The sequence below is a fragment of the Xiphophorus couchianus genome, chromosome 16 (assembly GCF_001444195.1).
Source record: "Xiphophorus couchianus chromosome 16, X_couchianus-1.0, whole genome shotgun sequence".
NCBI lineage: Eukaryota > Metazoa > Chordata > Actinopteri > Cyprinodontiformes > Poeciliidae > Xiphophorus > Xiphophorus couchianus.
In genome coordinates, this window is record NC_040243.1 from 7441524 (window position 1) to 7459438 (window position 17915).

General features: G+C 42.9%; 1 protein-coding gene across 13 annotated transcripts in view; it reads right to left on the reverse strand.

The window, feature by feature from the left end:
* Positions 1-17915, reverse strand: part of srcin1a (SRC kinase signaling inhibitor 1a) — a 113844-nt gene that overhangs the window by 7225 nt on the left and 88704 nt on the right. For 12 of the 13 annotated variants that reach the window (XM_028042749.1, XM_028042744.1, XM_028042752.1 and 9 more), the window contains 8 exons: positions 17485-17615; positions 17031-17178; positions 15377-15683; positions 10668-10929; positions 10392-10531; positions 10118-10270; positions 7758-8591; positions 4672-4806 (listed from right to left, as the gene is read on the reverse strand). In XM_028042749.1, coding sequence (XP_027898550.1) covers positions 4672-4806; positions 7758-8591; positions 10118-10270; positions 10392-10531; positions 10668-10929; positions 15377-15683; positions 17031-17178; positions 17485-17615 — 2110 coding nt within the window. The remainder of the gene's footprint in view (positions 1-4671; positions 4807-7757; positions 8592-10117; positions 10271-10391; positions 10532-10667; positions 10930-15376; positions 15684-17030; positions 17179-17484; positions 17616-17915) is intronic. The other variant, XM_028042754.1, reaches the window with a different exon arrangement.

Below are 17915 nucleotides of genomic sequence, written 5' to 3' on the forward strand. Positions count from 1 at the left end.
TAGTCTCACTGACAGGGGGTTCAAGAAGAAGAGAAACTCTGTGCCTTCACATTTCTCAACACTCCTGGAGGAGATGTGTACTTTTTAAAAATTCCACCAGAATAATCACACGCTGAACATTTTTGGAAAATTTGTTGTGTTAATTTGATCATGTTTATTTAGTTGGGGAAAAGAAATTAAGAGAAATTTGTTTTTAACAAAATCAGTGGTGCCACAGCTACTGGCACTTTTATAAAACTTCAGAAAGCATAAAGGGAGACTAATCCTCTAGAAAATATCTTCCTAGATCTGTCAGAGTCCTGACTGGACTCTGACTGATCTAATTTCCTCTCCAGCTTACCCTCCAAGCTTTCTGAAAAGATTTAGGTCATGAGAGTGAGATGGCCATTGCAGAAGGTTGATTTTGGGTCTATGTTGAATCAGCTATATGTTTTGATCACCAAATGATCTACCAACCTCCCATTTTCAATTTTCTCAGACCTCCAAGTTTTTATTTAAGATGTTCTGTTTTTGCAAATAGTTATGATGCCTTGTAGTTTAATAAAGTTAAGTTTTTAAATGAGAAAAAGGCCCAGGTCCTCCAACCTGCTTAATACAGGGTAAAAGGGGCTTCAATAAATATTCATCCTGCGTTTTATACCAAACACACATGGGGTGTTTGTAACAAAACATTACAGCTCAATCTGCCAAAAGCACATGGTTCATTTTAAATTTCCAGTAACATTTAGCAAACTTCAAACATTTGTGATGATAGAAGAGAAAGCTTTTATAATGGCATGCTTCCCCAAACAACAGATCTACTGTTCACTAACAAGAAGCCCTGGAGATGTTTTTACTCCTCTCACCATCCTCCTCATTGGGCTTGAAGGCAGAAAAACAAACTTCCAATCTCAGAGGAATTCTGAAGTTCCTCTTTGTGTCTTGTCATAAATATATCCAAGGCACACAGGAAATTATACAAGGTACAATGTGAAACAAAAAAATCCAATAAGTGTGACATTGCTACTTTTGTCAATTGTTTTTCATCTGGAATTTCTATATACTTCTGAATGTTGTCAAAACATATGTTAGATTTTTTCCAAATGTTTTATTGTCAACTTATGCAGCAAAAGATGAGGTTAGTTGAGAGCTTTTTGCACATCAGTGTTGGAAATCAATGAAGAAGTTGCTTAGTTTAACCTGGCAGATAAAAGTAGCAAGTGGAACAACAACATGCTGTCCTAATTGGAACTGATGCATAGTTTGAACTATAAACCCATATTCAAAATGCTAATGTTCCGGCACAGGATGCAGACGTTTATCCCTCAAATATATTTTTGTTGTTGTTGACAGATTTTTTAATGTATTTTTGGTTTTTAGTTGGATTAATAAGATGTGGAAAGAGCATGTTGCTCTTGTCAATTTGGAAGAACAAATTTAAGAAAAGTTCAATAAAAGTGTTACTATAGAAAACTGGTTGGAAGTTTGCAAGCTAGTGTATTGTTTTATGAATTGATGACAATCAGCTTGTCCATCCTCCAAAATATATTTGACTGACAGATTTATCTTTGAGATTGGGTTGACAGATATGTGGAGAATAAAAATCATTCAGGTTTGAATAAGGATAAGGGAGATCCTATCTAGATCCCTAAAACTCTGCCAGTTCACTGGATACAATGCCTTATTTTCCAAAAGAAACATTTCTGATACTTTTTGCTCAACAATCCTTACTTTACCTTCACAATAACTACTGTTCTCCACCTATAAAATAAAAAGCTACAAATTAATTTTGCCATAGTTGCTTCTTTTTTCCTTCTCTTAGTTTAAATCAATTTTCTCATTTTTTTATTAACCATAAAATTGTATTAAACTGGTATGTAAACTGCTTTGGCTCCGGTTTTTGTCCTCTGACAATTAGCTTTGAGGGTCCGAAGCCCCTCTAAGGACACTGCTTTCACACATCCAGAGTCTTTCACAATAGCTGTTTTGAACAGTTTATGCACAAAAGAGACTGTGCAGTGTCAGTGTCATTCTGAAATAATAGGATTAATTTCCCTTTCAGTTGACAAGAGTAGGCATCTACTCAGTCTTCAAATCTCAGGGAATGAACAAAACCGACAGAGGGTGATGGAAAAGGAAAAAAAGGGGACGCTTGTATAAATTGCAGAGTACAGGAAGGGGGAAAAAGGGGGAGAAGAGACATAAAGGGGGAGAAATGTAAAAGATTTAATGACGGAAAGAGAGATGCCCTCTTCATATTAAATCATCTGTGATTGCCAGTGACTCAAGTGGCGGTTATTACTCAGCACTGCAAAGGTTCTTCCCAAGCTTCTCAGTTTGAGGAGACCAAAGCCTCATTACTTCTCCATCTCCCAAATCTCTCTCTCTCCCAAACACATTCATTTCTCTGCAATCTACAAAACTTATTTTTGAGTCTGAAAGCGCTCTGGGTTATGAAGGTTTAGGTGCACTTCACTGCTTCTGTTATTTTTCAAATTACATCGACATTAAGCTTTTCTTGCCCCCATGCACTGGCAAGAATCTTCTCCCAGCTTTGCTCGACCGACATGCTTCAACAGTTTAATTTCCTAGCCTCTGGAGACCATCTAGCATCCTTATGTCCAGGTCTTTACTTTACATCACCTCTTTAAATGCTAACAAGTTGAAATATAAAAAAAGAAAAAACCCTTTAGGGCCAACTATTGAGCAAAAGTATAACATTAATCTAAAATAGCTTTAAAAGGGTATAAAGAAAATAAACTCATGTTTTTTCACCTCTTAAAAGCAGTCCATTAATAGTGCTTTGGGAAAATAATAATTTGAACCAACTAATATTTATGTAAGTTTGTTCATGCACCAAAAAATGCTAAGTCTGGGTTTTGGAAGGGCCTTTTAGTATTACAATTACAAAACCCTACAACCAAAGCATCAAAAGAGCATCTTCAGACAGTCTAACAAAAAAGCAGAACTGTCAACAAACATGGTGACAAACTACAGGCTTCTCCACTAAGTGCTACGTCATGTTTTACTAGAAGATTTACTACAGAACAATGGAAAGGTCTTTTTTGGTCACAAATATTTTTAGATCAAACACTATTTTAAAATCAGATCAAAAAATGTTCTTAAGAAATTTAAAATCCAGAATTCAAACAGTTTCTATTAGTAGAAAAACACTTTTCAAACCAAACTGGCCTTCTGTGAAAATATAATTGCTTCTCTTATTAAATCACGAAATTATTTGTTGTTAATCACAATTCACTTATTTGATTTCACCAGCCACATTCAGGCTTAATTACTGCCTGGCCTTTAGAATAAAAAATACTCAACCTGTTCATTCCCTACAGAATATCAAAAAGGAACACAAACTCATTGAAACAAAATTAAGAGCAGATTGAAGACAAAGTCTATAACATCTATCAGTCTGAGAAGAGTTACAAGGACATTCCTAAGGCTTTAAAACTCCAGTAATCCAGGGGAAAAAAACACTGAGTGATGAACCTTCGCAGGAGAACTTGGCTTACCAAAATTACTCTCAGGGTGATTGATGTGTCAGCTGCATTTAGTGTAACATTAATGCAGGATTTCATGAAAAGAACATCATAACTACAGTAAAACAGGATGGTGGTGATGATCTGGGGTCCTTTGTCACTTCAGTACCTGGATGACTTGACATAATTGACAAAACCATGAATTCACCTCTCTTTTAGAAAATCCTACAGTTAAAATAATTCTAGCTGTTAAACTCAGAGATAAGCTAAAAAATTGAATCCCCAAAATATAAAATAAAGGAGTTTTACAACTTAAACCTAGGTGACATGCCTTGAACTGGATATTTTTGGTTGAAAAACTGCTAATGAGAACAAATTAAAGTTGCAAGATGTTGTCGCCAATGGTGACATAATCAGTGATAGGGTTTAGGGAGTCATTACTTTTCACCCAATTCTGGGCTGGTTTTGTTGGCTTTTTCCATTATCAAATAAAATCATAATTTCAAAATAAAAAAAATCCATCAGGAGGCAAATACTTTTTTGTGGCACTGGACCGTGTACAACTTTCATAGTTTTGATTAATAGTCTGTTTCCATTAATTAAAATATAAATCCCTACAAAGAGAGACTTCATAATAATTATTTTCCCACCCCAATTATTTGGTGGTCTAAGATCTAAAAGACAACGAGCTAAAAATTGAATCATTTTGTTCCCTGGACAAAATGATTCAACAATCCTGTGTCCAGCGTCCCGTCTCATGCATCAGTCTGTGATATCAAACAACTTATGTGTATTCTCCAAAAATGGTTTTAAATTCATTCAGTCCCTGCTGAAACCTGTCATATGAAGTCATATTCTCTTGCTGAGGGGTAAAGCATGCCGAGAACGTGCAACACTTCTGTGGAAATGATGTAACGGTCATGGAAACGATTTATTCTTGAGTGGTGAATGAAAAAAAAGAAAACAATGGGTTCCAGAAATAGATGCCCACAATCTTAGTACTTAAACAACTTTCAAGGCTTACTTATGATGTATAGAAATCACATAGCATTAAATTTGCCTTTAAGAAGGGTTTATTATACCAATCTTCTGTAAAAAGAAATTAATAAAATGTGGGCAGTTATGACAATACTAAGATGACGAATCCATTAGATCGTGGATTCAATATGATTTATCAAAATCAGAACTAATAGTCAGATAATACCTGTTGCAGGCTCTGCATCTTCTGTAAGTCCTCTTTCTTGCCACTTTTAGTCTTCTCTGTGCTATTTTGCTGCAGGTGCTTCAGCTTTGAGGCAGCTGAGGAATGAATTTTACCAATGCTGGTATTATTCCCACCCTGAGAGAAAAACAAGAGAGAGAAAAGCAGAACAGAAAGTAGATTAAATATGGAGCACCTGGTTATACATTTCACTTCTGCTCTACAATACCTTCTGTTTCTACCATTGACATGAATTTACTTGAAAAGAGTTTGACTACATCAAGCAAACCAGTCTCCTGAGACAAGTAGGATTTTTTCTTCAAAGATTTGAGAAGATAGTTGATATAAAGTTGAGAAAATGCACTTCACTGAAAAATACCCTCTATCAAGAGCGAATAGCACAGAACAGAATATAGAAAAGCAGCACTGAAAGTGACACTACATGATCTAACTTCACAGCAAGATCTGCAAAGCTCTGTGTTTAATGATCTTCCCCACTGAGCTACTCAATTCACTGCCTCTAACAAACACAAAAACAAATACACATTTCCATCCAGCTGTGCCTCTTCTGCACACAAAGACACAAGATAAAAGATTATAGTGCCTTGCAAATACCTTGAACTTTCTCATTGTCAGTTCACAACTACAAACTTGTACACCGCGGATGTCCAAAGTACAGCTCCATCCATTTTCCCGTCAACTGTGACCACCATGACTTTCCAAGTTGAAGCAGCTCCACATTATGTTACTGCCATCACTGTGCTTTACTCCAGTATGTCCAAAGTGATGTACAATGTTTGCTTTCCTTCACACTATTTTGCATTTAAGCGATAATGTTTAGTTTAGTCACCTCTGACAGGAGAGAAGCTTCTTCCATATGTTTGGTGTTTTCCTTAAAGGAAGCATGGGAAAGTTTGATCTACATGTTTATATGGCTTTCGCTAAATAGTGGCATTGTCACTCTTCCACTGACCTCATATTACTGAAGTGCACAACATAGATTTACTGTCTAGACGCTCTCCCACTTTAAATTTAGTAACCTCCCTCCCTCCAAACTTCTCCACAGTTTTATCGCTGACCTGTCTACTGAGTTCTTTGGCATTCATGACCGTGTCTTTTCTCTAATGTTTCCTAACAGACCTGTGTGTCCTTCACAACTCAGTAGTGACCTCAAATCATAATGGATTAGTAGATTTTATTGAAGCTCATCAGCTTTAAGGGTGAGCTGAATACAAATGCATGACAGACCTTTCAGATAATTATTTGTAAAAATGTTGACAATCCTGCATAATTTTCCTTCCACTTCGCTGTGTCAATTGTTTTTTTTTACCTTACAAATCTTAGGCCTTGTCTGCACACAGCCAGGTATTTATAAAAATGATTATCATCATTTAAAAAAATAAAAATACGCACTCAATCATTTTCAGATTGGTTCATCAGGTCATCAGATCAGGTTCATCCACATGAACCCGCACAAATAGACCCCTGTATGTTATTTTAAACAAGCCAATTGCAAGAAGGGCAGTGTGGCGCAAAGCAACCAATCAGAAACCTTCAAAACAACCATAACTTCCTGTTGCGAATTAAACATGGCGCCAGGAGGTTCATTTACGTGGTTAGATATTTAGGTTAAAGCACTTTTAAATAATGTATTAGAATATACAGGAATAAAAATACAAGAAAATGTCAATTGGGAATCATTGTAAAGTGTGTGAATATATTTGTGAATATATTGGTGCATTATTGGTCGCTGACTAATGCGACTAATGCGTGGGACCCTAAAACTCCATTTCTCAACAAATACAAATACAGTTTTCTCAAATCTCCACTTTCGTCTCAGTTTTTATGAATTATAATTTTCAGTGATATAAAGTTGAGTTTTTGTGTGAATTAAAGGCAAAGCAAATAAAAATGTATTTGTTTTCCCAGATATCCAGCTACGTATTGACTAGACCAAATTGTTAACACTCAGTAAATTGGCTGTCCTTTGGGTTAAGTTCAACTTCTATTTCTTTTAGGAAATGTCAACCACAATTGAATAAGAAGGGAGACTTCTTGTCCGAATTTAGTTTGCAGCACATGTTGGACCAGAATAGGGAGAAGGGTTCTGTTGGAATGATCAACATGATTGAAGCTGGAGTGATGAAATAATGTGTGAAGACTCTGTAATCCTCAGCCATTCCCGTAGGAACGCTCCATGGCTCCACATCAGAGGGCTGAAACTTGCTATGACAGCGACTGTCAAGTATTTCAGTGGAAGGATGCTTTCCAGGCAAGAGTCAATACTACGCAAACTGTCAAGTCATCTCGGCACGAAGACAGCTGTACCAGGAATGCTCTAAGCCTTTTGCTAATTGCTAAGCTTTTGTCGCTTTGCGGTCAGCTGGAGGTGAGATGAAAAGAGGGGGCTCATTATATCCGAGGACAAGAAGTTCATTACATGGTCATAAGCAATATTAGGCTATGGAATAGGAAACAGACTTGGGTTTTTCTGTGTAATAACCTCTCAAAACAATTTTATCTTCAATAATCTTATGTAAAAGAGGCAACCCAAATGTATTTCATTGCCTTGTGAAAACAGTACAAATAATCTCATTGCACATGCAGTGGCAATACCCTTTAATGCGCGATTTAGGAAAATGTAAAATATGCCCTGAAGGTTGGTTAAAAATTCAAATGATGGTATTGTTAACTGCTTTGCTGGAGGGAAAGGAAGTTGATTTCAAGGCAAGGCTCATAAGCAAAAAATAGAAATAATAAAGTTAAGGCATTACCTATGCATATATTTAACAAAGAGGAGAAATGAGCAAGTGTCGGAGTAGATTGGAAGGGAAATAATTACTGTTGCACGACTCAGCAGGAGAGCAGCTCCAGTTTGAAGAACAGAACAGAGAAGAAGACAGGGAGTCTGTTGTCTGTCCTCTGTACATATTTTTGATCTTAAATAAAATTACATGATGAATGAGTCAGGGAGCAGACATCAGAGGCTTGAAAGAGCAGTTCCAGTAGTCATCTGCTGAGAAGAAGGAAAACAGAGCATGCTGCTTCAGAGTGACAGATGTACACAGCAGCAGCAACAAACAATGGACCTGAATTGATGCTGGTTTGGGTGGAACTGGTGGCCTCCTGGTCTCTGACATCAGACTCCCAGTGCGCTGTGCTGAAATACTTCTGGTGGCTGACCCAGTGTAGAGCGTCTCTCTCGTAGGATGGCTACTGATCTCTATTAAGGTGTTCTCCAGCTCTCGAATCGTCTCCTCCAAACTGTCCATCCTCTGGTAGGTGCTGAGTCGGACCTCCTGTGTCATCCTAGTCTGACTTGATGAGCTACTTTTAGAATCACAATTACTTTGCTGTATTCTAACGTCATCAGCATGCTGAAACGTTAGCACGTCGTCCCCTGTTTCAATCCCTCTTCTTAGAGCCTCCATTAGGGATTGTTGCTGAGTGTGTTGGTGGAAGGACCTTAATCTCGGTTTAGGAACTGGATTGGATGACTCTAGAAGGGAATACAGCAGTCTGTATGTATCTTTCAGTGTATTTCCCTCCCTGAAAATTATAAGAACAGGCCGTTCATTCAGCTGTGCTTCAGAAATGTCTTTATTTTGCACTGAAATAGTTAGAGTTTTAAGGTCTATACTCTTCAGTTCCTGAACTTTGTGAGGAGACACCCATCTCATCTCCATGTCTGTCAGAAGCAGGGAGATTTCTTGGTCTTGTTTGAGAACACATTCGCTTCCTTCTGAAGGTATTCCCCTTGAAAACACATTCTTGTGAACCATATGTTGATTGCACAAATTGTGTGCTGGATTGTCTTGTACAGAGTAATTTGCTAAGTCTCTGACAGAATTTTCTGCAGCAGTGAGTGAGTCTGGCAAACATTCTGTCAACACGATGTGGGGGACTGAAGATAAGTTCCTTCCCTATAAATAAAGAAAAAACTTAATATACAAATAGAAACACATGAACTAGTTAAACCTCTACATAAAATGTAAGAAAAACTTGAAAGATATGAGAAAAACTATACCTATGTATGCATTTATGGATAATTAGCATACACGCACAAGTAGGTTTGGGACCTAATTACAAAAATCACATGCAAGGGAAAAAGGTGGGAAACAGGATAGGTTTGTTTGCTCTCAATCCAATAATACTAAATGTAGCAGGTTGATGCTCCTATAAGGAAAATTATGTCTCCATTCCTCTGGATTTCTCAATATGAAGTGACTGTTTTCAATAAGATTGCTGGTGCCAATCTTATTGGAACCACTTTTGTTAATACATGGTACGACCCACTTTATTGGTATAACATTTCACAACCTGGATATTTCAGAATGTTAATTCTTTATTTGTCCTTCAATCAGGAAATTCTGTGTTTTAGGAAACGCAGTGGATCTGAAAAACACTGAATTTAAAAATTGACCAAAATTTGGATCATTGCTTAAAGGTTTTCCAGATATTTAATCGGATTTGACCAAAAGTTTTTGCAAGTTTAAGGTAGCAATTATCTTCTTGTCTTCATCACAACCCATCCACTTTAGACTTGAGTTTGGAATAATAATGTTTTGTCACACATTTATTCACGATATCTTGCGATAAATTATGACACAGTCTGGTAAATACAATTAGTGCACAGTCACACATAATAATTATCAGTTTAATCCTCTAATGAGTATAAAGCTTTTGCAAAATCTCTTCAGGTTTTCTTGTCAGCATGTGAATGTCAAAGATAAATCAGCAGCAGTTGTGTGGCCATGAGGCTTAAACCAAGAAGGTTAAAAGTGCATGCGGTCAAAAACTGAGCAGTAGTTACAGTGAAGGTAGTTAAGAAGTAAAAGAGACATAAGGGAACAATCCAGACTGTTCCTGGCCAGCCAGAGTGTTACCTCAGAGGCCTCAAGAGGAGACACTTCTAGCCTGAAGGGGGAAGTGTTTTTCCTGATGTGTGGACTAACGGGGAGGAAAAGTGAAGTAGGGCGAGAGAGCCTTACTGGGGCTCTCTCAAACAGCTGGGGAGGCAAAACGGAGGTTAAAAGAATGTCTCAGTAACAAAACAACAACCACTGACAAATCCAAATCAAGTATTATTAAGTCTTTGTTGCCTCAAGTTTCCAGGCAGCCCATCTTAAACACAGAACACACAGCTCTCAGGGTCCATCTGTCTATCTGTGAGTCCTGGGTGATGATGTGTGCGACTGAGCATTATGCGATCTTTGGGCTTTCTCGGTGCCAGGGGCAGGAGGGACATATGGCACCTGCTGCTTGAACATGTGGTAATGATGATGAGCGTATCTGCAAATGCCCTTAGAGTGTGTATGTACTCTAGCAACCCCTTGGCACTTTGTGGATGTCACGTTCATAGCTATAAAGTGCAGTTTGGCCATTGATTGAGCAACATTATTACGATTAAAGTATAATCAAATTGATGTACAATCCATATTTCATTTACCTCAAGTTCGGCAGCAATCTTTTCCTCCTCTCCTTGTTCCTTCTCTCCAGAGGCAAGCGTTGGGGGTGTCGATGCAGGGCGAGGGTTTTCTGACATGGTCCTCCTCAGTTTTATGTGAGGCTTTTGAGTGTCATTCTCTTCAGATTCTAATTTCTAATAAACAAAAATGATTAAAACATGATATAAAGCAGCAAAGTTTGCAGAAAATTTTCATCAAATTAACTAATTAGTTTTCATAAGACTGTATTGATTTGGTGGCTTCTTTCTCTTGTACCTTTATGCTTTTTCCAGGAATTAATGGCTCTCCACTGCGAGATGTCACTCCTGGAGATGAGGGGAAACTACGTCTAGGTGGGGGAGGAGGAGGAGACTTGGACGGTTTTTCTGTGCGATATCGTGGTACTGTCAGCTCATCTGGAAAAGTGAAAACAAAAAGTGAAAAAGTGAAAAGTGAAAAAATAAACAAAAACATGATAATGAAACTTATAAATTAACAAAACTGGTTGCAGTATATTATTGTGATTTATACTTTTGAAAGTCATAGCCTTACCAGAGCCACGCCTGGAACCCCCCTCTTTTGCTGAAAGCTTGTTTTGTGGCTTGCTGCTGCGGTGCTCTGTTGTTGACGCCGCATTCTGAGGGTTCTGGACTGATGGTGTGTTGGAAGAGGGCTTGATCTGCTTGGCAGCAAAGTCCAGGTCTGGAATAGCCTTCATCAGCTCGGCCTGGGTCTCCTCCAGCAGGCGGTTGATGTCCTGAGCACTGTACTGTGTAAGACTGGCCCGCTTCTCCTCCCAGTCCCGCTCTGCCGCCTGTAAAGTGAATGATGGCAACCAGAATAGTGTTGTTTCAGGCCTGTTTCACATCAGATTAAAACTGCCAGATGGCTATCAAAATCTCCAATACCTGTCAAATGTTACTGGATTCCAGCCAATTGGGAAAATTGAATTTCAGCATTAAAGCAAATCTATAGATACTGAAACTGTCATGATCTGTGTTTTTCCTTGTTTATTTAGAGTTTTCTGTGTCGTTAAGTCTCTTCGTTGTCCTGTCCTCCCCTTGATTGTTCCCAGGTGTGTCTCGTCTCTGTGATTACCCTCCCGTGTATTTAACTCCACCTGTGTTCCTTGTTCGTCGTCGGGTCCTCGTCAATGTCTAGCCTTGTTGTCGTCAATGTTAGCTTCTGTGTCGTCAGTGTTTCCATGTGCCTGCTGCTCGTTGTTTGGATTAAGTTTTCTCATTAAATCTTCATATTCATCATACCTGGGTCCGCTGCATCTGCCTCACCACCCTTCACCACACCGCTTCCTGACAGTAGGACCCGAACAGACCGAACGGTGAGGCACGCTATTTTTACTTTTCATCATGGACCCAGTGGAGTTAAAGGAGCTGACGGAAACGATCAGCGAGTATGAGGAGGCTATGGCCAAGCCGTACGCTGCCGGCCGACGCCTCGGTTTCGCCATCCGCTTGGGACTGTTGCTGGACTACTGGGTTCCTCGTTTTCCGCACCCGGGGTTGGTGGAGTTGCAGAGGGAGGCAGAGTGGGAGCGTAAGGCGGCCCTAGCCGTCATGGCTGGCGAACCTCTGCCTCCCAAGCCGCACAGTTTCTCCGCCAGCCCAGATCCCGCTCCAGTTCCGGGACCAGCAACTCCAGCCAGCGTTCCAGCCGGCGCCCCCGAGGCCGTTTCAGCCGGCGCACTCCAGGCCGAATCAGCCGGCGTTCCGGTCGGCGCACCCCCGGCCAAGTCAGCCGGCGTTCCAGCCGGCGTTCCTGCCGGCGCACCGGAGGCCGTTCCAGCCGGCGTTCCTGCCGGCGCACCGGAGGCCGTTCCAGCCGGCGTTCCTGCCGGCGCACCGGAGGCCGTTCCAGCCGGCGTTCCTGCCGGCGCACCGGAGGCCGTTCCAGGCAGGACCGGCGCACCGGAGGCCGTTCCAGCCGGCGCACCAGCCGGCGCACCGGAGGCCGTTCCAGCCGGCGCACCCGAGGCCGAATCAGCCGGCGCACCAGCCGGCGCACCCGAGGCCGAATCAGCCGGCGCACCAGCCGGCGCACCCGAGGCCGAATCAGCCGGCGCACCAGCCGGCGCACCCGAGGCCGAATCAGCCGGCGCACCAGCCGGCGCACCCGAGGCCGAATCAGCCGGCGCACCAGCCGGCGCACCCGAGGCCGAATCAGCCGGCGCACCAGCCGGCGCACCCGAGGCCGAATCAGCCTCGTCCGCATCAGCCGGCGTTCCTGCCGGCGCACCCGAGGCCGAATCAGCCGGCGTTCCTGCCGGCGCACCCGAGACCCAGACCCCCTGCGTTCCACCCGAGACCCAGACCCCCTGCGTTCCACCCGAGACCCAGACCCCCTGCGTTCCACCCGAGACCCCCTGCGTTCCACCCGAGACCCCCTGCGTTCCGACCGAGACTCCCAGCGTTCCGACCGAGACTCCCAGCGTTCCGACCGAGACTCCCAGCGTTCCGACCGAGACTCCCAGCGTTCCTACCGAGACTCCCTGCGTTCCGACTCAGACTCCCAGCGTTCCACCCGAGACCCTGACCTCCAGCGTTCCACCCGAGACCCTGACCTCCAGCGTTCCACCCGAGACCCTGACCTCCAGCGTTCCACCCGAGACCCTGACCTCCAGCGTTCCACCCGAGACCCTGACCTCCAGCGTTCCACCCGAGACCCTGACCTCCAGCGTTCCACCCGAGACCCTGACCTCCAGCGTTCCACCCGAGACCCTGACCTCCAGCGTTCCACCCGAGACCCTGACCTCCAGCGTTCCACCCGAGACCCTGACCTCCTGTGTTCCTCCAGAGACCCTGACCCTCTGCGTTCCCTCCGAGACCCTGACCCCCGAGACCTTGACTCCCGAGACCCCGAGGACCAAGACCCCCTGCGTTCCTCACAAGACTCCCAGTGTTCCGACTCAGACCCCCGGCGTTCCCACCGAGACCCCCTGTGCTCCACCAGAGACCCTGCCTCGGGGGGCTCATCATCGCCACCTCCCGGGCCGCGGACAGCCGCTGGACCGCCTCCTGGGGTCCCGCCTCTGTGGTTCCCGCCTTCAGCGCCGCGGACGGCCGCCGGACCGCCTCCGTGGTTTCCGCCTCCAGCGCCGCGGACGGCCGCCGGACCGCCTCCGTGGTTCCCGCCTCCAGCGCCGCGGACGGCCGCCGGACCGCCTCCGTGGTTCCCGCCTCCAGCGCCGCGGACGACCGCCGGACCGCCTCCGTGGTTCCCGCCTCCAGCGCCGCGGACGGCCGCCGGACCGCCTCCGTGGTTCCCGCCTCCAGCGCCGCGGACGGCCGCCGGACCGCCTCCGTGGTTCCCGCCTCCAGCGCCGCGGACGACCGCCGGACCGCCTCCGTAGTTCCCGCTGCCACGGACGACCGCCGGACCGCCTCTGTGGTTCCCGCCTCCAGCGCCGCGGACGGCCGCCGGACCGCCTCTGTGGTTCCCGCCTCCAGCGCCGCGGACGGCCGCCGGACCGCCTCCGTGGTTCCCGCCTCCAGCGCCGCGGACGGCCGCCGGACCGCCTCCGTGGTTCCCGCCTCCAGCGCTGCGGACGGCCGCCGGACCGCCTCCGTGGTTCCCGCCGCCGCGGACGACCGCCGGACCACCTCCGTGGTTCCCGCCTCCTTTGCCTCCGCCCACCCTGTGGGTAGTTTTTTGTTGTTTTTGGACTCTTGGCCCTTCTTGTTTTTCCGCCCACGATGGTGGGTTGTTTTTTTTTTTTTTTTTTTTGTTGGTTTGGACTCTGGCCCGCCGTCCGGCACCCCTCCGCCCACCCTTGCTGGGTTTTTTGGTTGTTTTTTTTTTCTTGGGCGTCTGGTAGCCGCCCTTGAGGGGGGGGTACTGTCATGATCTGTGTTTTTCCTTGTTTATTTAGAGTTTTCTGTGTCGTTAAGTCTCTTCGTTGTCCTGTCCTCCCCTTGATTGTTCCCAGGTGTGTCTCGTCTCTGTGATTACCCTCCCGTGTATTTAACTCCACCTGTGTTCCTTGTTCGTCGTCGGGTCCTCGTCAATGTCTAGCCTTGTTGTCGTCAATGTTAGCTTCTGTGTCGTCAGTGTTTCCATGTGCCTGCTGCTCGTTGTTTGGATTAAGTTTTCTCATTAAATCTTCATATTCATCATACCTGGGTCCGCTGCATCTGCCTCACCACCCTTCACCACACCGCTTCCTGACAGAAACGTCAGTACTGGCCAAATAGGTTTTTAGCTGGAGCTTCCTTGGCTGTCACAATGGACATGGGTATCACATCTGCACACTGCATGCAGCAACTTTTAATAATTTGACACTTATTTTGCTCATCCAAAAAGTATATTTTCATAGGAAATGAGAAAGGTCTCTCAAAAAAGATGTAAAATAAGAATCAATTTTAAAAAGTAATGTTATTTTAAAAATCATTTCATTAAAAAAAATATCATGTAGAGAATTATCTATACCTTTCAAATTAATCAGTGGAGAAATATTTATTGGCATTATAGCGAATGAAGTAATCTTATATTTGATGGCTGTATTTTTGCACACATACACAACTATCAGTATTTTTATTAACCCATCAGCAGCACATGAGGATGTTTTCTGTGCAGCACTCAGTGTGCCATGTTGTGCAATAATTTTAAATTGGCACAGTGCATATCTTGGCAGGGGCAGTCAAAAAGAATCAAATTCCAAAAGGTTTATGTTTTTCCACTGATCACCATGAGATGATCCCCCCAAGTCACAGTAAGCTGAGTTGCACTTAACACAACAAAAATAACATACTAAGGCCTATGGGCCACTGCTTGTGCTTTTTCCTCCCTATTCTCCCTGACACCAGTGCTTCTCTTTAACAGCATGACAAATGCATTTTGCATTAGCACTGAAGCCTTAAGCTTTTCCTCTTTCTCTTGTCAACCTGATACATGTGCAATTTTGAGGTGTGTGTGCATTTTATCCTTCTGGGAGCCTTAATTTGTGGAGGTATTCGGTGTAGGTATTTATTTATTCATTGGAGAGTGTGGATTATTTGTTTCAGCTATTTAGTAGAAACAATTTTTACTGCCAGAGTACTGACAAGCTCCCATGTGGATAGCAAAGTCAGCATATTCTTAAGCCGTAAACAAACTCTCCATGGCTGCTCATTTTTTAAATTCTCTAAAGACCAAGTAACATAGGTATATAAAGGACACATAGATAAGCAGACACTGCTGGAACAACTTCCGCCAACTGTTTATGGGGTGAAATATAAAGGAAAATGTAATTAAAGAAATTGCCCTACCAGTCGGACTTCCATTGATAAAGCTTTGTCAGCGGCAGCCCGCCGCTCCAACTCCTCTAGGGCTTTGCCTTTGTGAGGAATAGGAGGATGATTGTCCTTATGAGGACCAGACGGGTTTCCGAGACCACGGCTGAGGCTCGAGTGAGGGCTCCAGTTAGACAAGCTGTTACCTCCTCCGATGTCATTGATAGTTAGAGGTGGACTGGTAGGAATGTCAAAACTCGAAAATTTTTGCAAGTCATCATTGTGCTTTGATGAGGGGCTAGAAAAGTTGTCCTGCTTTTTCCAAACTCCTTCATTTGCTTGCCTGGCAAGACAAGGAAGAAAAAAATCCTTAATCAAGTCTGTGAAATGTTCCCTTTAAACTTGAGTGTGACAAGATTATTTTCTGAGAATAATTAAGATTATTAAGAAGCTTTTCAGGACTAAACCTGATAAGGGAATCTCCTTCACTCTTCATAAAAATCACAACGCATATTTATGAGAATAAAAATAGCTTTGAAAGTGCTTTCAGCTGGAATTTATGATTACTGAATGCTTATTTCCCTTAAAAGTTCAGAGTGTTATTTCTTCATAATAAAGTATTATAAATAAAACCTAATAAAATACATTCAATCTACATTTAGTGCCATGAAGAAAGCGTTACTCGATGCTTCTTTCCCTTAAAAGTTTGGAGTCTTCTGGCATGCTATTTGACATGCTTAAATATTTCAAATCAAAGTGAATTTTTTTATATAGAATATATCAAATTTAAGGGAAATTTCAAAACTTACTCCAAACTGTTTAACAATGGATTGACTGAAAAATGTTAGACGGGCAAGTGCACTATCAAGGTCTACAGAGCCCGTAGTCCCAAACATAATGACTTCTGTTTTAATTTTGTCTACTGTACATGGAGGAAAATTGAGTGCATCCAGGTCTTGAAGTTATTTTGCCAGTACATTACAGTTTTCAGTAAATTATTATTTATCTTATGGTAAAATTATACATTCTGAGGATGGATCCTAGGGGTAAAATAAGAACAGGAGAGGACTCAAAGTCGACTTGAGGAACTCCACGTTAGAGCTGCTGCAGCTGAAGACTTGATTGATCAATATGAACTGAGAAAACCCTGTCTGTCAGATATGATCTATCATAGAAATTTTAATATCTGACAAAGAGCTCTTGAGTAAATGGACAAAACGGTTTCAAATTGAGGTTACTGAAGAAAAATAAACTATCCAATCCAACCTTGCCCTGTGTGTAAATATAACTGCCCTCTAGTTAACTCATCCTTGTGATTAACCATATTTATTTGGTTTCGTTTCAATAGTCAGATTACTTCTAGAAGAAAGCTAAAAGACCTCAAGAAGCAACACATTATGTTCTGATCTAAGGAAATCCAAGAAGAGATGAGAAACATAGTCATCAACATCTTATCAGTCTGAAAAGGGTTACAAACCCATTTCTAAGCCTTTGGGACGCCAACAAACCACAAATGGAGAAAGAATGAAGACAGTGGTGAACCTTTACTAAGCTGGCTTAACCAATCCTACCACAGAAATCTGCAAGAGGGAAACACTTCTTCACATCACTATATCGGCTTGCTCGACACTTCAGTCTGAGCCTAAAGCTGCCAAATGTGCTGTTCTCCACCTTCAGAGCAGTTTCATACTTGCGCATTGTGGCGAGGGTGTCAGTTATAGTCTTGCAGCGTTTTAACAGGGCATCTAGTCTGTGCGGTTCTTCTTTGAGGAATTTCACAGCTTCTACCTCCACCCGCAGCACCACCCGCATCTTGCTCTGCAGGCTTGGGAATTGATCTGTAGAAGAAAAGCAGAGGAGCGACACAAAACAGGCATGCTTTTACAAAACACCTCTCAAGGATACTGAAAGCTTTTCAAGTTAATTAAATGTTCTCTTTTTTGAGCTACTGCAAATGGTCAGCAAGTTCATTCATAGAATGAGCAATTCGCAAGTGATTAAACATTGCAGACTGACTGCGGGTGACTAAAAGATAATCGGCGCCTCGGTGAGTAATTAGTGGAAAATAAACTGACTACTAGACGTAACGACTGTTTTCTGTGTTGTGCAGTGCACAGTGTGAGGGATGTGCCAGCATGACTCACTTTTCAACTCTGTGAGTGTTTCTCCCAGCTTTCTCAGAACTGTAGCCTTCTCCTCCAGCTCCTGCACTGACACCAGCTTGTGGTTGACAGAAGACTCCTTCTGGATCTCCTCCACTGATTTCTCCAGGTCACTGAGACAGAACAAACAGAAGGTTGAGCATCAGGGATTTTTCTTTTATGATCACGTTTTATTCAAATTAAAACTTGATCACATCAGAAATGTGTTAATAAAGTGTCGATTAATCTGCTGCCAAAAAGCAGCCTGTTGATCAACTTGTTACGGACAGCTGAACTGAAGGAGTATGCAGCGGTATCTGAAAAGCTATTTGCATATACTGTGACTGAAAAAAAGTCCAATTATGTACCTATCATATCTTCAGGAGCACAGACTTTATGCAAATATAAAATTATAATGCTGTTATGTTAACTGC